At 41.3% G+C, this 17,814-nt stretch overlaps 1 protein-coding gene across 5 annotated transcripts in view; it reads left to right on the forward strand.

Annotated features, from left to right (window-relative positions):
• The first annotated feature begins 661 nt into the window (after positions 1-661).
• ENTREP2 (endosomal transmembrane epsin interactor 2) overlaps positions 662-17,814 on the forward strand; it is a 145,872-nt gene continuing 128,719 nt past the window's right edge. For 3 of the 5 annotated variants that reach the window (XM_055716591.1, XM_055716596.1, XM_055716594.1), the window contains exon 1: positions 662-1,131. In XM_055716591.1, the coding sequence (XP_055572566.1) occupies positions 889-1,131 (243 nt within the window). In that variant the 5' untranslated portion in view covers positions 662-888. The remainder of the gene's footprint in view (positions 1,132-17,814) is intronic. The other 2 variants (XM_055716592.1, XM_055716595.1) reach the window with 2 other exon arrangements.

Below are 17,814 nucleotides of genomic sequence, written 5' to 3' on the forward strand. Positions count from 1 at the left end.
GAACAGTTTATAGACTATATATAGTACCCTATAGCGAGATGATCTTGGTTTTGGGTTCTGTCGGCGTGTTTTTCACAAGCAGGCCTGGCTGCTGGCGGCACTGGGCTGCCCCGGGGGTTCCCCCCGGCAGGAGCCTGGCTGTGGAGCCTGGGGGCGGCAGGGCAGGGGCTGGCTCCTGCGTGGCTCAGCTCCCTCTGCGGGGCTCCGCTCCCTCTGCGGGCAGGGGTGCGGCGGGCCGGCCGGGCTGTCCTTCGCTGCGGGGGGTCAGAGGAGAACAGAGGTGGAAGGGACCCGAGCCTGGCGCCTTTTGCGTGGCGCTCGGCAACAGCGCTTCCCTCCACCCGGCGCAGGGGGCACGGCGGGGGGCCGTTGGGTGTTGCTGCCGGCCACGGCTCGGCGCTGTCCGGGTGCTGGGGCCGGGCCCCGTCGCTCTCCCGGCAGGGCCGCCGCCCGCCATCGGCCGCCAGCAGCCCTTCCTCCTCGCCGCGGCGGGGGGCACAGGCACCGCGGCGGGGCTCGGCGGCCCCCGGGCGTGTGGCGGGGCTGGGGCCGGGGCCGCCCCCGCCGGAGGCTGAGGGCGAGCCGCGCCCGCGCGCTGCGCGCCGTAGCCCCCCCGCGCCTGCAGCGGGGAGAGGAGGCGGTGGTGGCGGCCGGGCCGCCCCTCTCCCGCCCCGCCGCTCCGTGCCCTGCCCGCCGGCGGCCGGGCCCGCGCCGGTGGCCGCGGCGGCAGCGCGGCTCCTCCTCCATGCGCCGCGGCTGCCCGCCGCCCCGCAGCGCCCGCGCCCGGCTGCTCCGCGGAGCGCGCCCTCCCCGCCGGGCGCGGGGGGCGGTGGCAGCGGCGGGAGGAGGCGGCGCCGGCCGGCCGAGCCGTGAGGGGCCCGGCGGAGGATGCCGGTGGGCGGCGGCGGGGCGGCGCGGCCCCCCGGCGGGGCGCGCTCCCTCAGCCCCACCGCGCTGTCCCGCAGCCTGTCCCGCCTGCGCGAGCACCGCGCCCGCTCGCGGGCCATGCTGGCGCTGGGGGTCACGCAGATGGTGCTCGGCTGCCTCATCGTGGCCGTCAGCTTCGCCGCCCTGGCGCTCACCACCTCGGCCCGCGTCCGCCACTCCTGCCCCTTCTGGGCCGGCTTCTCGGTGAGTCGGGGGGCGAGCGGGGAGGGGGGCGGGGGGAGCCGCCGGCAGCGCCTCAGGGCTGTGGGTTCGCGGCTACAGGTGAGACGCGGGCGGCGGCATCCCCGGGCCTCGTCTCTAGTCCCTGAGGAGCGGGGCCGGCGGCCGAGACTCCTTCCCGCGGGGCACCACAGCCGGGCGGTGAGGTGAGAGAGCCGCGCTCGTGGCGGCTCTGAGCTCCCGCCGCCCCGGGCGGCCCCTGAGCCGGGCAGCGGCGTGCGGGATGGGCCGGCCGGGGCGGCTGGGCGGGCGAGCTGCAGCGCCGGATGGAACTTGGCAGAGCGAACTGACCTTCGGTGTCGCCCCGGCAGCCGCTGTCCGCTTCACGGGCGGCTGCTGCTGCTGTCCCTGACGCCTGCTGTACGGGCTCCGGCGGTGTGCGGGGCTTCACCCCGAGGTGCGGCCGCTCCTCATGGCCCCGCGCAGGGCTGCGACCCGCGCCGTGCGGCAGGTGGCGGGGCGGGAGGGGAGCCGGGCGGGAGCGGCGGGCCGGGCCCCCGCTGAGGGGAGGGCGGGAAAGGGCCTTGGGGTCCTCCGTCCCGCAGCGCTGGGTGTCTGAGGTAAAACCTTCCCTGTTCTGAAAGCAGGTGCCCAAATCACGGTCCCCCTCACTCCTTTGTGGCTTTCTCGTTGGCTTTCTATTGTGTCCTGCTAGTGTAATTATTTTATTTTTTTTAAAAAACAAAACAGCAAAAAAACAGTTGGTAGCACTCTTGGTTCATGTGGCCTCACTCAGCGCTGATTATGGGCGTTTGTGTGTCTGGGTACAACGCACGCGTGGGTGCCTTATTATAGTACTGGTCTGTGCGAGTTTCTCTCAAAAGCGGCAAAATGGGCTTGAGGGTTCTGAAGAAAGACATTTCTGAGGACGCTAGTAACAGATCGGGTTATCCGTGAAGATTTGGTCCATTTAATTTAATGTGTTACTGGCTTCAAGTGTATCTTTTCAGCTCTTTTAACGGATGAGAGGGTTTTCAGCTGTAAAAGTGCTTATTAGAAACCAGAACTGTTAGGTAAGTCATTTGGGTTATTCAGTACCGAGCATGTGGCAGAAATGGTGTAATTTAAAAAATTACTGTTTAATATGCTGTTACACAGCATGTTACTCAATAATTTTTTTGAGTCCTTCAGAGCGGAAGAGTAGCTTTGGATTAGTTATTAAGATATTTTTCTTGATTTTGCCAGGATTTTGCATAGTCTTGAAAAAAAGCGTCAGTTTGCAGTAGGAGCCTTGATGCTGTAATAATAATTCTGTTGAGTTTGAACCTCTGCAAGCAAATATGCAGCTATATGTTATGATGAGGTGTGAATTTTAAATTAAGAATCTGGCTGCTTACATATTGATGTGGTACTAAAACAACACAGCTTAGGCAGGCTCGGTTTCTTATCTTGATAGACCAAGCAGGAATGTACACATCTGATTGTGGACTCCAGTAGGCACAACTTTTTCACTAACACCTGCTTTCCCCAGCTCCTGTAACCTTCGTGAAAAGAGACTTTGGGGGTTATCAGTATGCTGTAAAATACGCTGGTTTTCTGCTTGTGGATGCCTTCTGCTCTTCTCTCTGTGCAAGGCAACCCATAGAAAGGTATGTTTTCCAGGTGGATTTCATGGATGTTACTTGCTCATCGTAGGGAAGAAAGCCGTGATTCCAGCCTGTGGTGTGAATTGTAAATGGCACACAGTATTGCAAAATCGTTGACTCTAGAAGGCTTTATTGCCCTGTGTTATCAGAGTGAGGCAGTTACACGTTGCTTCCTAAACAGAGAGCTTGCTTTATAAATGATCTTTTGGACCATGAGAATAACCATGCTTTCCTCCTAATCTTCTTATCTCGTAAGTCTCAAGAAAGGTAAAAATAGAGTAGTTTTGAAGTATTGGTAAGCTCTAAAGAACTTTTTGAGCCCAAGTTATTTGCTTATGCAGCATTTTCTTAAAAGCTTTTTGAGGTGTTTAGTGAGTTCAATGTATATTGTCACTCACAGCTGAAAAGTATTTCTGTGGAAGAATGAACATTTTTAGCTTGCTTCTGGAAAATACAATTAAAGAAAAAACAAAAGTGATTTAAATGACATGAGAGAAAAATAATGGAAGTAACCTTTTTTTCTTTACTTGGTGCCAAAATCAGGCATAAATATGCACTCCCTTCAATCTACTTCCGGGTGCCCCCCCCCCCCCCCCCCTCCCCTGGCTGGAAGTAAATAACTTGAGTTGTTTGATGGTGAAGTAACAATTCTAAACCTTTTTTTTTTTTTTTTGGGGGGGGGGGGTGGGGGGTGGGCATGGGAAGGTGGGGGGAAGTGTGTGATATACCGTAGCTTCCATGTCATTAGAAATGGACATCCTAAAACAGGATAGTATTGGCATTGGCACTTTTCAGCATTTTTTGACACCAGCTGCCCTGTCAATATAAATGAAGGCTGCAAAAATTTGCGAAGAATCTTTTAAATGTTTTTTACAATAACTTCACAGTGTTTGCAACAATCTAGCTGATAAAAAAAAAAAAAAAAAAAGGCTGCATATTACAATCCTCACAGAAAATTCTCTAATCAAATGCAAGGAAAGGTTCTGATTTCTCGCTTTTTTTTTTGGAATCAAATCAAGTGACTGCACCAGTGAGAGCTTATTTTAAAGAACAAGGCACCATAATTTACATAAAACTTTGAAGAATTCAGAGCTAATTTAAGCATCATCCCCAAAATTAAAGCATTTTGTTTTGTCTTCCCTTTTATAACACCATGTTAAGAAGAGAAAAAAATATTTTCATGTATTTTGTATTAAGACATGTGAAGGTAATTAATGAGAGTCAACCTCACACTGAGCACAAGTGAATTTGGAGGTTAGATGAGCTGGTTGATTCTGTATAGGCAGAAAATCATTGGCAAGATCTTACAAGCTGTGTGGTGAAATGGCAGGCGGTTTGTTCCTGTTGCGGTTTTTCATTCAGGAGAATGGCAATTTCATCTTCACATTCTCTTGGTTGGGTAAAAGTATGTGCTTTTTCATGTAGGGTGTATGAACATAAGTGTCTTTGATCCTTTGAGGAACCTGAAGAATTGAATATTAGCCTTATTTTGTTCATGGATGCATAGGTCTTAAAATCGGTGTTCTGGTAGATCGCTGAAACTTATCCCAAAAGTATAAGCAGTATCGAGGCTCTTTGTCTCTCCTGTAGGTCTATAGTTGCTTGAGTATGAGAAAATATTTCTTCATTCTTAGTCCTTAAGAATCCAAAACGTACACCAGTTTGTAGTTTTACAGGCTTTGTACGTGCCCGGATTGATTGTAACGCTTCAGCTAAGCGAGCCAAATATTTATGGTTACTGTTACTGCTGTTAGGATACTAGTGAACCACCTGGTAAGAGCTATATTAGTGTGACTGCAAGAGCAAATCTTGCTGTCTGCAGTAATTTCTTAAAATTATTTAGAAGTTGGCAATAGGTTGTTTATCCTCCCCACCCTGCCTTGATCCCAGCATTCTGAGAAAAATACCAGCCTCAGAGACTAGAGTTATCTCTAGTATCGGAAAGCATTAATGAAAGTTAAATCATAAGATTACTCAGGTTTCTAAAATCATACCATGGCACTAAAATCTTAGAACATACAGCGAAGTATAAGCTATCTCTTCTTTTATATATAGTTATCTGAAATCAGTTGTATTCTTGTGTAGAAGTGTGTTGCTGGAAGATCTTGTGCTGCTTCTCCTTTGTATTAAGTTTCTTCTCAATTCTGCTATTATTGTCCATATCCCATGCTCAAAAAAAAAAAATGGTTTTGAACCGTTTTGAAGTTCTCTGGTTTAAAAACAGCTTTTGTATAGTATGTCTTAGAGGTTTGTGCTTTTTGTGTTCTTTGAAAAGGGAAACATATATAGAGGGGATTGTCAAGGTGAACTCAGACCCAGCTTCTCTGTTGTGGAAAATATGAAATACATTATATACTTGTTTATGTCATTAACTGAGAAAGATGAGTGTAGAGCCTTCTCTGTGTTCCTCAATGATGTTGTACAAAAGAGGTTTAAATCCCTCAGATGACACGTAGAGGAGTTACTTTCAAAAGCTTCTACTAGTCTGTGACTGAGTGTTCCTCACATGCAGCAGGTTGTTTTAGCATGTTCCTGTGCAGAATCAATGTGGAAGTGAAGGGGAGATTACAAAAATAAATATATATTTGTTAGCAATTGTATTTATCTCTTCTCCATTTCAGGTACAGATTTTTCCCCCCCCCCTCCTTTCTCCTTTCCTTGTTTTCTTTCCCTTTTGGGGTTTTCCAGTATTGCTTGTGGATAGTCAGGTGAAATAAAGGAGGTACTAGAGTGATGGTATTTGTAGCTCAGAGGAATGAGCTTTAGTTTGCATGAAAAGCCTGCTGCCAACAGAGTCTGTTATTGTGAAAGTAGAGCTAAGCTGTTTGAGGCAAAGTAAACTTATTGCTAGTATTGAGTGACATATATTGTATATACTGAACTTGTAAAAACTGCTGATGCATAGCATTTATTGTCTCAGAGCTGATCACCTCATACCTAGGACTTAAACGGTAGCTTTCTTGTCCACCTGCTGTAGGTGTAAAAAAACTCTAGCATGGATTTCAAGTAGTTTTGATCAAAACATCCATCGCTACTCTGAGTGTGCTATGTGATTCTCTATGACAGTATATAGTATGGGTTGCTTGTTTTGAGTACCCTGGTTATCCGCACAACTTGAGTGCTTAATCTACAACTTTCTTAGATGAAACTCAGTGTTTTTTTTCTAGAATTTGCGTAAGTCATTAGAAACTTCCTGAACATCTGTTGTAACAGCAGCGAGGTTATTAGCTGTCTGGGTAGGATTATCTGACCAGATCCCTGCTCTGTAAATGATTGTTCTAACAGTAGAATTCAAATCTGTGGACTCCATGATCATGACGATTAGTTCATGGTGGATAATTTGTTATTCTGCGAAGTTTGCTACTGGTTCAGACAGTGTTCCGTCTCTGAAAATACACAAATTCTTTCAGGTTTCTTTTGGAAGTAGTTGGTATTGCTGTTTTGGGAATTAAGCAGGTAAATTTCTGTACTGAAGAAGTTTTCCTCTTCAGGAGACTTACCAGACCTCTGATGCAGATTATCAAATATATTTGGGTCCAGGGATCACATGGAACTGATTTCCCTATGTGGCTGTTGAAGATTTTATGTCATTCCTGAAGGACAATGCATCCCATGCACTAGAACAGTTACCTTGATGTTCCTTGCTTCATATTGATGAAATTTAGAAGTCCAGGAAATGGATCCACCTTGGAGGTCCTACGAATGATTTGTTAACCTGTCTTTTGCCTGTTTAGTCTCCTTTCCAATAAATGAGTCACTACTGGATCTGGCTAACAATTCATGGTAGGTTTGAGCTGGTGTGATAGTCACAAAATAAGAGCAGCTAGATTGGTAAAGTAATAAATTTGAGAAAGTAGTACTCTAGTGTTTAACTGATCAATGTTAACTCCTCAAGAACTGCAATATGCAATAACATATGTTAGAAGTTATTAGATACACTAACACCACAGATTTTAACTGGTATCAGATGAGGTCGTATGCATCATATAAGCATAAGGAGTAAGAAGGCTTCTCTGTACTTCCTGGAGTCCCATCTAAAGCAGAGCTTTGGAACAGTGGATTCATGGGTGAAAATATAGTTTCCTTATCTGGATGAATTGATAGCTAATTAGGCAGCCTGAAAGAGGAACAATTAGAAAGAAGACAGTGTTCTTTTCTTATTCTTTGAACTATACAGGGTAAAACGGCCATTTGTGATTTCCTGAGGATTTGGGGCTAAGTGTATTCAGTGTGCTGGAAAATAGCAGACTCGTGGAAGCCAGCATTATTTGTTTCAAATCAGCTTTTATTGCTTCTGAGTATATTCTGTTGCCCAAGCCTTATGGGGCCGAGAAGCATTTGATCATGCAAATTAATTTAAAAACTTTGTGTTATGGGAAGGAATAGCTGAATAAAGCAAAGATATCCCATTATGATATGGGGGGAGTGTCCTATCTTTAGAGAAGTAGCATCATTATTTTTTTTTTATCCTGTAGTATTATAAATTACCTGTGTTCTGAAATCTTTTTCTGTAGGCAACCAGACCGCAGAATAAAAATACCACAATTTGAATAAGGCTTTTACTGTTATTAGCATATGATGCAAGCTGGGTTTGTTGTTGGGTTTTTTTGTTTGTTGTTGTTTGGTTGGTTTTTTAACTTGTAGTAGAAAGATGGGTGTATGTCTAAGTCTCTTAAGGAATCAGATATTTTTCTTGAATTCTGGTTGTCTTTTCCAGGTGTTCTTTTATGCTGGACTTGTATGAGCATTTACTGTGAAGACGGTAAATACTGCCCCAGAACTTGTAACAGCTAGCTGTGTGGAACAGTTACAGTCTACTGAGAAACTTAGGAATAGATAAGTAGCTTAGTTGAAGTGGGAATTTCCAAGGTCAATTATCCAGTCATTAGCAGCTGCTGAACTTATTACACCTCCATTTTAGTCCTATGTTGCAATTTATTGAAGGAATGAGTTGTGAATTGTCATGCTTAATTGGCTTTTCTTTCACAATTCATTTTTCTGCTCACTCCTCAGCCTTCTGGAATCAAGGGGCAGAACAGAGAATGGGACTCTGTAAGGTGGGAACTGCGGGAAAATATGTAACTTACAGGAGTGTAACTGTTTCAGGAGTGGATTTAAAGAAAGATACTCTTCCAGAAGCACAATATGGTGTGGTCATTACCAGTTAATGGAGTTACCAGGCTGATTTAAAGGAATACTGTGCAAATATGACAAAGCTGGGGAATTTATCGTTGAGCAGTATTTATACATCTAGAGGTTCATAAGTTATGTGCAGGCAATATTTTAAGACCAGAATGCCCCAAAGCTAAGCCTTCCCTCTTTGGCAAAGTCACAGAATCACAGTGTCTTATCCCACAACCAGAGGCTACAAGCTGGATTTTTAAGAATCAAGTGTTCATAGTTCCTTTAAAAGTACTTATGCTGTTTGAAACTTCAGTTTTCTCAGTAGTTTGTCATTTTTGGTAGTCTGCAGATACATCTCTGTCAGTGCTTTAGTTCTGATCACGTGTGTGCTCTCACCCACTGTTCATTCATGTTGGGGGGGGGGGGGGCATTCTCAGAGCGCACAAACTTGATTCCTGGGCGATCAAATGAAACCAGAAGATGTGCTTTAAGAGCGTAGAAAATACGAACTGACTGCTAGCAGGTATTAAGTCTCAGTACCAGACTAGAGCTTGTCTGAAGTAGTTACCCATCCAATATGTGTATGGTGGGAATGCTCTCTTCTTAAGCATCAATTCTATTGGAAAAAGATTTGCTTCTGTTCCATTTACTCTTTGCTAATTGAGGTAGAACCTGTAAGGCCAATCTGAAAATTGTATATGCAGAGGATGTGAACTCTCTAAAAATCAACACTTATCCTTTCTACTGGGCAGATGTGCTGGTTTCAGCTGGGTTAGGTTAATTTTCTTCATAGTAGCTGCTATGGGGCTGTGTTTTGGCCCTGTGCTGACAACAGTGTGGGTAACAGGGATGTTTCAGTTCCTGCTGAGCAGAGCTCACACAGAGCCAAGGCCTTTCTGCCTCTCACCCCACCCCACAGCGAGCAGGTTGGGAGGCACAAGCAGTCAGGAGGGGACACCACTGGGACAGCTGTCCCCAACTGACCCACGGGATATTCCACACCATGTGGCGTCACGCTCGGCATATAAACTGGGGGAAGGAAGAGGAAGGGGGGGACATTGGGAGTGATGGTGTTTGTCTTCCCAAGGAGCCCGGCTTTCCTGGCCATGGCTGACCACCATGTTGATGGGAAGAGGTGAATGAATGCCTTGCTTTGCTTTGCTTGTGCACGTGGCTAATGCGTTACTTTTTATGCTGTCTTTGTCTCAACCCACGAGTTTCCTCACTTTTACTCTTCTTATTCTCTGCCCCATCCTATTGGGGGAGTGAGTGAGCAGCTGTGTAGGGCTGAGCTGCCAGCTGGGGTTAAACCATGACAGCAGAATCTTACTCCATAGCAGTGATATCTACAGCAGTAATTTGATGCGGGTCTGCAGAGTGAAACAGCCAGTTCTGGGGGCCAGGTGGGTGCTCTGTGCATGTTACTTTTGAGAATCTTCAGTAGCTTTGGGCTAAGTTATAGTAAATGGGAAATACTTCTCTGAATTACTGCTGCAGCACTTACAGTGAGACATTGTGATTTAAAAAAAAAAAAAAAAAAAGAGTAATTTTATGACATAATAAATGTAGACTTGCCTCTTGTATCTAGATAAAAATGAGAAAATGTAAGTACTCTGAAGAATATGAATGCTTTCCTTGGAGAAGGCAAACAATGTATTTCTGGGTTTCTGATCTTTAAAACAGCTTGATTTAAACATGGATAGTTGAAACAGCATTTTAAGTTTAAACTTTTGTGTCTAATTTATGAAGAGCTGCTAACTTTACAAGTTTACTTTCCATTTTTAATATGAACTTTCTTGCTGTCTGGATGCCATCATCATGAGTAACTTATGTCCTGCAGAACAAGCAAATAATCTTCTCATTGATAACTATACATTTTTATTATTGCTGTTCACCTATAGAGTGTCCATCTCAGCAGAATTCTTTTCATATGAGTGACATAATTTATGAGTTTGGTTTTGCTACTGTTTGTAGCAGAAGAGAGGATGGCTTAATCTGAAGATTTTAGATAAGCTTTCAGTGCTAGATGAGATAAATCCAGGTGTTTTTAAGATGAACACACTTAATACAGAGGCACTGAGAGATAATAAATGTGTAGCTTTATAATGTTACTTTTACATTCACTCTTCAGAGAATAAATTTGTTTTCTTCTAGGTGGAAATTGTGAATGCAGCTATTTTTGAGACTTGTGGTAGTTTTTTGACCTCCTACAGACAGTAAGGCTACTCTTTAGTTTAAAAAACCCAACAAAATAAATACCCCCCCCCCCCAAATAATATTTCAGCATTCATAAAAGAGTCAATGAACAGTGTAATTAATCATTAATAAACATAAGTCTTTATGTCACTGTTATGCATTCTATTGATTATGGTTCTAGCAGAATAGTTATCTGAATGGTATCCTTTTGTTATAGTACTGAAACCATTTTTTGATCAGTGGTACTAAAATAGGAGATTTTCAATTCCTGACTCTGTAAACTATCATAAAGAATTTTAAGGCACGCTCATTAAAACAGTGCTGTGAACCTGTGGCTAGCATACTGACTGCTATGTTATTCTGAAAATAATGTTGGTAGAAAGTGGTTTTGTCATATATTGAAAGTAGCTATGGTTCAAAGAAATTTTATCTTTCCAGAGGCTAAATTCAAAACCTTTTTAAAACTTGTGAAAAATCAGACTACAAAACCTGAAGTGCTGCAGTCTTTCTATACAGCTAGGAGTGTAGCGGTCAGGGTCATGAGGGATGAAGGAAGCAAAGGTTCAAGTCCTGACTTGGTGTGAAGGGAACCCAGTTTGTTTTACATGTTCCAGGTAATCTGAACTATCAAGGTACTGTCTTGGCTCTACATTTTTTCCCCTTAACGTGTAAATTTTCCAGGAGGGGGAAAGGCCACTTACACATTCTTGTGGGAAGTGTCAGTTTTCAGGTTCATGATCTTGCAGTAAAAAATATATTTAGAAAACTCCTAATGAAAGTGTGGGATCTCCAGATGAAGAGTACTTGAGCCTCCTCTTGCTTGCTTATACAGACATATTGGCAGTTGAGAAGTATGTGTTTTGTTTTGGAAAGGTTATTGTATTTATTGCAAATAGTAATAATCAAGGAATTGTATTGATCACCCTGTCTCCTAAACCGAATGGATGCCTTTGTAGTCCTTCCTGTTTTTACAGTTTCTTTCTGAAAAAGCCATGTTATTTCAAGATGTGTTAGTTTTGAGGTTTTTGTTTTGCAGTAGTTTCAAACAGATTTTCATGTGAAATAATTGTCATGGTTTAACCCCAGCTGGTACTTAAGCACCATACAGCCACTCGCTCACTCATTACATGTAAAGAGCAAAAGAGGGCGTTGAAGAAGAATATTTCTCGGTTTTAGTTGCAAGTATTTGGTTATAAAGGATACTTGAAAAGGTTGACTTAAATGGAGACTTGTTTAAATGCATCTGAATAGAACAAATAATTTTCATGCTTAAAATAACATTTTGAAACCAGAAAAAAGCAAACCACAAAATGCAATGGGATGGGGTGGGGTGTCAAAAATACATGTGAAATAACAAGCTCATGCCCTGGAGTCCACATTATTGATGTGTCTGTACATGGAGGAATCTCTTACAGCTGGATCACGTGATGTCTCTGATGCATCTCTGGCACTTCTACCACAGAACCTGCTGCATGGTACAGAGAGAAAATCGTGAAGATGAGACTGGAAGAGAGAACAGATGGGGTGGCAGGTGCACTTTCTCTCCCTGATAACATTGTACAGATTGGGTAAAATGTTAACAACTTTTCCATGTTGCCTTTTATGTGTGAAGGTAGGAATTGTACTAGCAATGTTGTCCTTTCAGAAGGACATTAGTAACATTGCTGTGGTAGGTGGGAACTACATTTAATATACGGCTTAAGTCCTTAATATACCCAACTCTTTATGCTTGTTCTGGTAGGAGAAAAGACAGTAGCCTTTTTAAAGGGTTCTTAAAAGACATGGAATCATGGACATACCTTTTGTTCTATTTATACTTGTGTAACAAGTATTATTCTGGGCCTAAAGAACTTTAGGAAGTCATTTAAGAATTACTTCCTTTCCTCCCCTTCTCATGAAATCAGGTCACAGATTTGAAGTGGAGCTTCACCATCAGACTGTACTTTGACATTCTGTGAAATACTATTGTAGTATGCAGTAACCAGCATCAATACTGAAACATTAATATCAGCTTCTGAATTTCATGTTTATTCAGTAAATATTTTCTTAGCTAGCTAAGTAGTATAAATAGTCAATGCAGCTTTTCCTTTGAGCTTTTAAAAAACCCGCACTGTGATTTGACAGACTAATTTCTGTTGGTACATAATATTTGTCCTTTGAGTGGAAAGGAACCTTTACTCTAAAAGCAGTAAAGACACAAGCAACAAAGTATTATACAGATAATAAGTACAACCAGCATCAGAATGGCATTTTGCTGTCTACCAGAGACCATGTGCTCATCTTCCTGAACACAGACCATGTGCTCATCTTCCTTAACCTAACTTACTGTGAATCGAAATGTCTTGAAGGCCTGAATATCAAACTGGCTATTAGGAAAAGTTGTCCCCTGACAATACCTGTCAGTTCTAGGTGAGGACTGTCTGAAATGTTCGTATCCTTCATTGGTTTGTGAATCTAAAGGAATTGGAAGGAAGGTAGGAAGAAGCAAACCTGTTTTCTATTTCTGACATTGAACCTTCCTCTGAAGCAGTACACTTTTTACTTGTGGAACTATTAAGTCATCGCTAGACAAATTGTAGATGTCCTTCCAGTCGGCAGTTCCTTTTTGTGGTCTGGCAGTATAAAAGCTTGCCCTACACTATGAATCGTTTGGGGTTAAACTTGAGGTTTTGTCTGGATCAGATGTTTTGGTTCCAAAACTACAGAAGTAATTATCTCGTAGTATCTGGTTAATTAACCTGCTTTGAAAAATAGAGAACGCAAGTAATGGGCAAAGGAGGAGTCAGATTGAGAGTCACAGTTACTTTTCAGTCTTGAATGTTTCTGGAACAAACAATTTTTTGATTTTGGAAGGTGGTTATTTTTAGGTATTACGATTTTTTTTTCCCCTTTATCTAAATTGTCTGTTACAATTTGTATAATGTCAGTGAAAAAAGATAGGTCTGTGAAAAATGAGTTTTTCCCCATATAAAAGTAAGTCTACATGTACTTAACTCTAGAGCTCCTAGAAGATAAGAATTAGATTTTTTTGTTTGTAGTTAGGTAGATTTAGGAACTGTATGAGAGTCCCCAAACAACGTTATTTCTTTGTATCTACTGGAGTTGACTTGGGGAAAAATTAATCTGATGCCAAACTTCATGCTCCAGTAAAATGTAGTAATGGGCTGTACTGCATATTCTTGAAAACTAGTTACTTTAGAAATTAGAGCTATGTTTTAAGCAATATTTCCCTAATTCAGAAAGGTCTAGGTATACTTCTGGTATCTTGCATCAGCATGTTAACCATATAACATCAAAGATGTTAAACCAAGAATTTTTTACTTCTTTTGCCTGCAGTATAAGTACTTCAGGATCAAGTATTTCAGACAGGTAATTTAGGCTGTAATTGATGTCATCCTTCTGTAGAGTTTAAGAAGTTAGACATGAACAGTGTTAGGAGTACATTTTTGCATAAAGGTTTTGGGTAAAACATTATAGAATAACACACTGAAACCGTGACTTGTTTCAATCATTTGGCCAATAAGTTAAATCTTTAAGCAAGAAGTCATCTCATGAAAGCAGGCAAAAATATAAGTAACATCTTGTGAGTCACCAGCTGTTGCAAAAATGAGTTTTGTAGTCTTACCTCTTAGAAAGTTGATGTTTGGTCATGCATCTGTTTCCTTTGTTATTATTCAAGAGCAACCAGAGATAGGTTCTGTGTTTTAGAGTTATATTGGGTCCTACCTTATAGGCAGTCCTACAGGACGGAACAAAGCAGATGGATGTGAAATTCTGACTAACAGCATAGACCATATAAAATGCTAAAGGTGAATAGGATGTAAAAAGTTTATACTTAAAAATAATGTGATGCTTTGTAAAGTGTTGTTTTTTGAAAGCAGAAAATTCAACAGTCAGTGTAATTATATTTGTTAGATGCCCACAAGGAGCCTGCAGACTAACAATAATGTGCAGTGATTATATTAATCAGTAGGCTCTTGTGGAAATGAGAGGTTTGATGGTATAAATACATATAATGATACTTCGGATGAAGCAAAAAAATACTTCTTGAGGAGATCAGCCGGAAGATGATGAAAAGTGATTTTATAATTTTACAAACATAGGTTTTCAAAAAAAGATTCCATTCTTTTCCAATTAAGTTAACAAGGAATAGGCTGAAAAAGGAAAGGTAGGCTTGTACATTAGAGAAGGTGAAGTCTCTAGCATGAAAAGATATCTCATGTAGCTATTTTAGAATGTGAAGTTATAGCTGGATGAAGTGTGTTTTACTGTATTTCTCAGAAGCAGGCATTAACTTTTTGTGTTAGTGTAAGGCAATAAAATGCATTTTTAGTATAAAAATCAGTGTGTGTGTCTGTTAAAGAATGCTTTTATCACTTAACTGGGAGAAGTGTTTGCTCCCCCAACTGCCATTTCAAATGCCTGAGGAGTGGGAAGATGAGGATAAGCAAATAGCGTGTTCTCAGACAGGATTCACACCTCCCCAGTCCCCAAAGTACTTTCTTAAGAAATGTGCTATCTGTTCCTTCTGTATTTCAACATCTGACAAGTGATGAACTGTTATTTTTAGTAAGCTATAGATATGCTGTACCATATAAATGTGCATAACAAGGTTGTACAAATGTGCTGAGAACTGTAATAATCAAAATAGTGATAATTATTGACTGTTTGATAGTTTAAAATGGTTAAATATTTTTCATGTATAGTTTTTCAACTGATTGTGCATTCACCATTGGAAAAAAAAAACCCAACCCAAACCCAGAAAGCATTAAACTCGTAATTGATCTTAATAATGGTCCTAGTTTAATTATATGAGGAATGCAAGAAACATCACAGTTGAAGTTTGTGGTTACAGTGTATGAAGAAAAGAAGGACAGGATTATTTAGAGGTCAGAATTGTCTTCTACCAATAGAATTATCGCCTCCTGCACCAACAGAGATAAAAGGTTGACTTCCAAATGACACAGCTTTGCTAAGGGCATAAAAATAACATCCTAAATAAAAATGAAATCAAGCCACAGAATAGCACTATTGAGGTGATGTTTATGATTAGCAAGATAGTTGACAGTCTCTGAGTTTTTGATACACTTACTTTTGTTAAATAATATAATGGTGGTACCTGGGCTAGCTAAGTTACTTTTATAAAAAGTAAATGCAGGTTTGGATTTGGAAGCTGCAAATCATAAGTGTGATCAGTGATGAAAGAACTAGGAAAAGGCTGCTAGTATCTCATAGAAACTGTGAGAAACTCAAAAGAAATTTTTTGAACAATGATCATGTACTATGTAACACTGTTTTCATAGGCTGTAATCGAACTGCCCAAAAAATTATCATACTTGCTGATAGTTTTCCTATTTGTTAGCCTCCATTGGCCCACAGAAACAGAATCTCCTAGTATTTATCAAGGCATTTATTTGACAAAAATCAAGATTCACACATTAAAAGTGGAAAAAGAATTGAGATATATAACATTAAAAAATTTATTTACATTACAGTTACATTACAGCAAAACGAAACCAAAGTAAATCAACAGGGCAAGTAAATGGACTCTAAAATAGCACCAAAAGCTAATTGGTTTTCTCTGTGTATCACTTGCTCATGGACACAAATTATATTACAGCTCATAGACTCAGATGGTAAGATTTGAGTTTTACTGGTAAAAAAATGCATTTTGAGTGCTGGGGTTTGGCGTTTTTTGGTTTGTGGGGTTTTTTTTTTGGGTTTTTTTTTTTTTTTTTCTTTTCCCTCCTCCCCTCCGGACCACTGGCCTGCATGAATTAAATACCTGATGGTGTATAACTGTCTGGGCAGCAGCAGTAGCTTAGCAACACCAGCTAGTGCTGATGCCAAAGAACAGTGTTGGCTTTCATTATTTTAAAATGCCAGCTGGTCCTTTAATAGTCTTTCTATATTTAGAGATTAATTGATAATTGTGTTTTAACTTGTAGACCTGGGTTGGATTTCACCATCAAATTGTTTGATAAAGAATTTTGGAAGCTCAGAAGTCTTTAACTGTAGGCATTGATAGAAGACTTTGGAAAGGGTACAGTAATAACTAGAAATCTCAAAGTGAATACTGGTGATAATCGGAGAGTACAAAGAAACCTTCCTTGCTTCCTATTTACATGCACAAGCAAAGCTGCTTAAATGTACTAAAGGAGTGGTAAACTGCATTCTCCAAGAATGATGATGTTTCTTTAATAAATAGTAATGTCTGATAAATACATACACATTTTTAAAGGATATGATTCTGAAAAGAAATTAATATTACAAACGTAGAGAAACATATTCTTACTGTGTGTATATACGCATATATAAACTAAAATAAAACATCAGTAATGTATTTTTGTGACAGAAAGTATAACATTACAGAAATGTGTACCTGGAATGGGTCTCAAGAGGTCATCTTCTCTTATTTTCACTGTGAAAATCCATCCATTAACAACAGCATCTGTAGCTGCATGTTTGTTTAGCTACTCCTAAATGTATATAATAAAGGAAACTTTTTAACCTATTAGGTAACCTCTTTCAGCCCTTAGCTATTTCTGTGCTAGTATGAATCTCATACGTTAACTGTGTATGTCCTAATATGTAGCGTAAATCTGTGCTGCAGGTTAAGCCTCTGATTTATATATATATATTTTTTTTTTTCATAATGTTCAGTGGACGCAAGGGCAAATGATTTTTCTTGTTTATCTGTTGTGGTGTTTTAACCTACCAGAAAACTAGCACTGTTCTTTAACCTGGGTAAACAAAAAACCAGTTTTTTCTGACTTCATTAAAAGTAATTTTCTAAACCGTTTGGCAAGTTTATTTCTGACCTGGGTTCTCTACAGTAGCTGGGCATACTTAATGAAATACGATGCGTGAGTTGGGCAGAGTTTTCTTGCTAGGAATCTTCACCAATGCCTATTGCAACAGAATGTATACTGTTTATTTTGTACAAATATGTTTGCTAATCTGTACCCAGATGCTGACTTTTAATGTTCCTCTGTCATTTCTTTTATTTATATTTTAATTCCTGGTTAAATTAATCCTCAAGTCGTTTTCTGCACTTTTCCCATTGTTCTGCCAGTTAGGGCCCCTTATATACTGAAGCATTAATCTTCTTTTTCTTGTGTGTGTTACTTTTCAACAGTGTTAAACTTCCTTACTTGCAAACATCTTTTAATTTCCTGTTTGAAATACTTGCTTTTAATTTATCAGGGTTCTTAGGCAGGCCATTCTACGAGCCTGTCTCCCAACTTCAGGTCATGGCTGAAGGGTTATCTCAGTGTGCCTCCACCATGATGTGTTCGTTTGGATGTGCACTTTTGAAATGAATTATGCAATTATTTCCACACTGTGCTTTGGTTCACCTTGTGGAGCTCTCTGACTACGCATACTGGATTCCTTATGGATAATGCTAAACTGGAAAGTACATTCCAGTAGTGCCTCTTATGCTGTCTGGCTGCAAATGGACATTAAATCCATGGGCTCAGACTAGAGCTACCTCTATGTGTTTAAAAAAACTGCAACAAACAACCAAAACACCCCCACAAAACCAGTGAAAAAAACCCAAACCCCAAAAGAATAACACCAAACCTCACACCCCACCACAAAAAAACAAACCAAGCCAAAAAGACCAACCCTCACCAAACAAACAGTACTCCCTTGAAACGTGGATGGTGTGGATGTCAGCTTCTCAACAGCATCTGTTCTCTCTACAGCTCTTTTCCTGTTGGCCTAGACTACTTGTCAG

This window comes from Falco cherrug, chromosome 7, assembly GCF_023634085.1.
Source record: "Falco cherrug isolate bFalChe1 chromosome 7, bFalChe1.pri, whole genome shotgun sequence".
NCBI classification, from domain to species: domain Eukaryota; kingdom Metazoa; phylum Chordata; class Aves; order Falconiformes; family Falconidae; genus Falco; species Falco cherrug.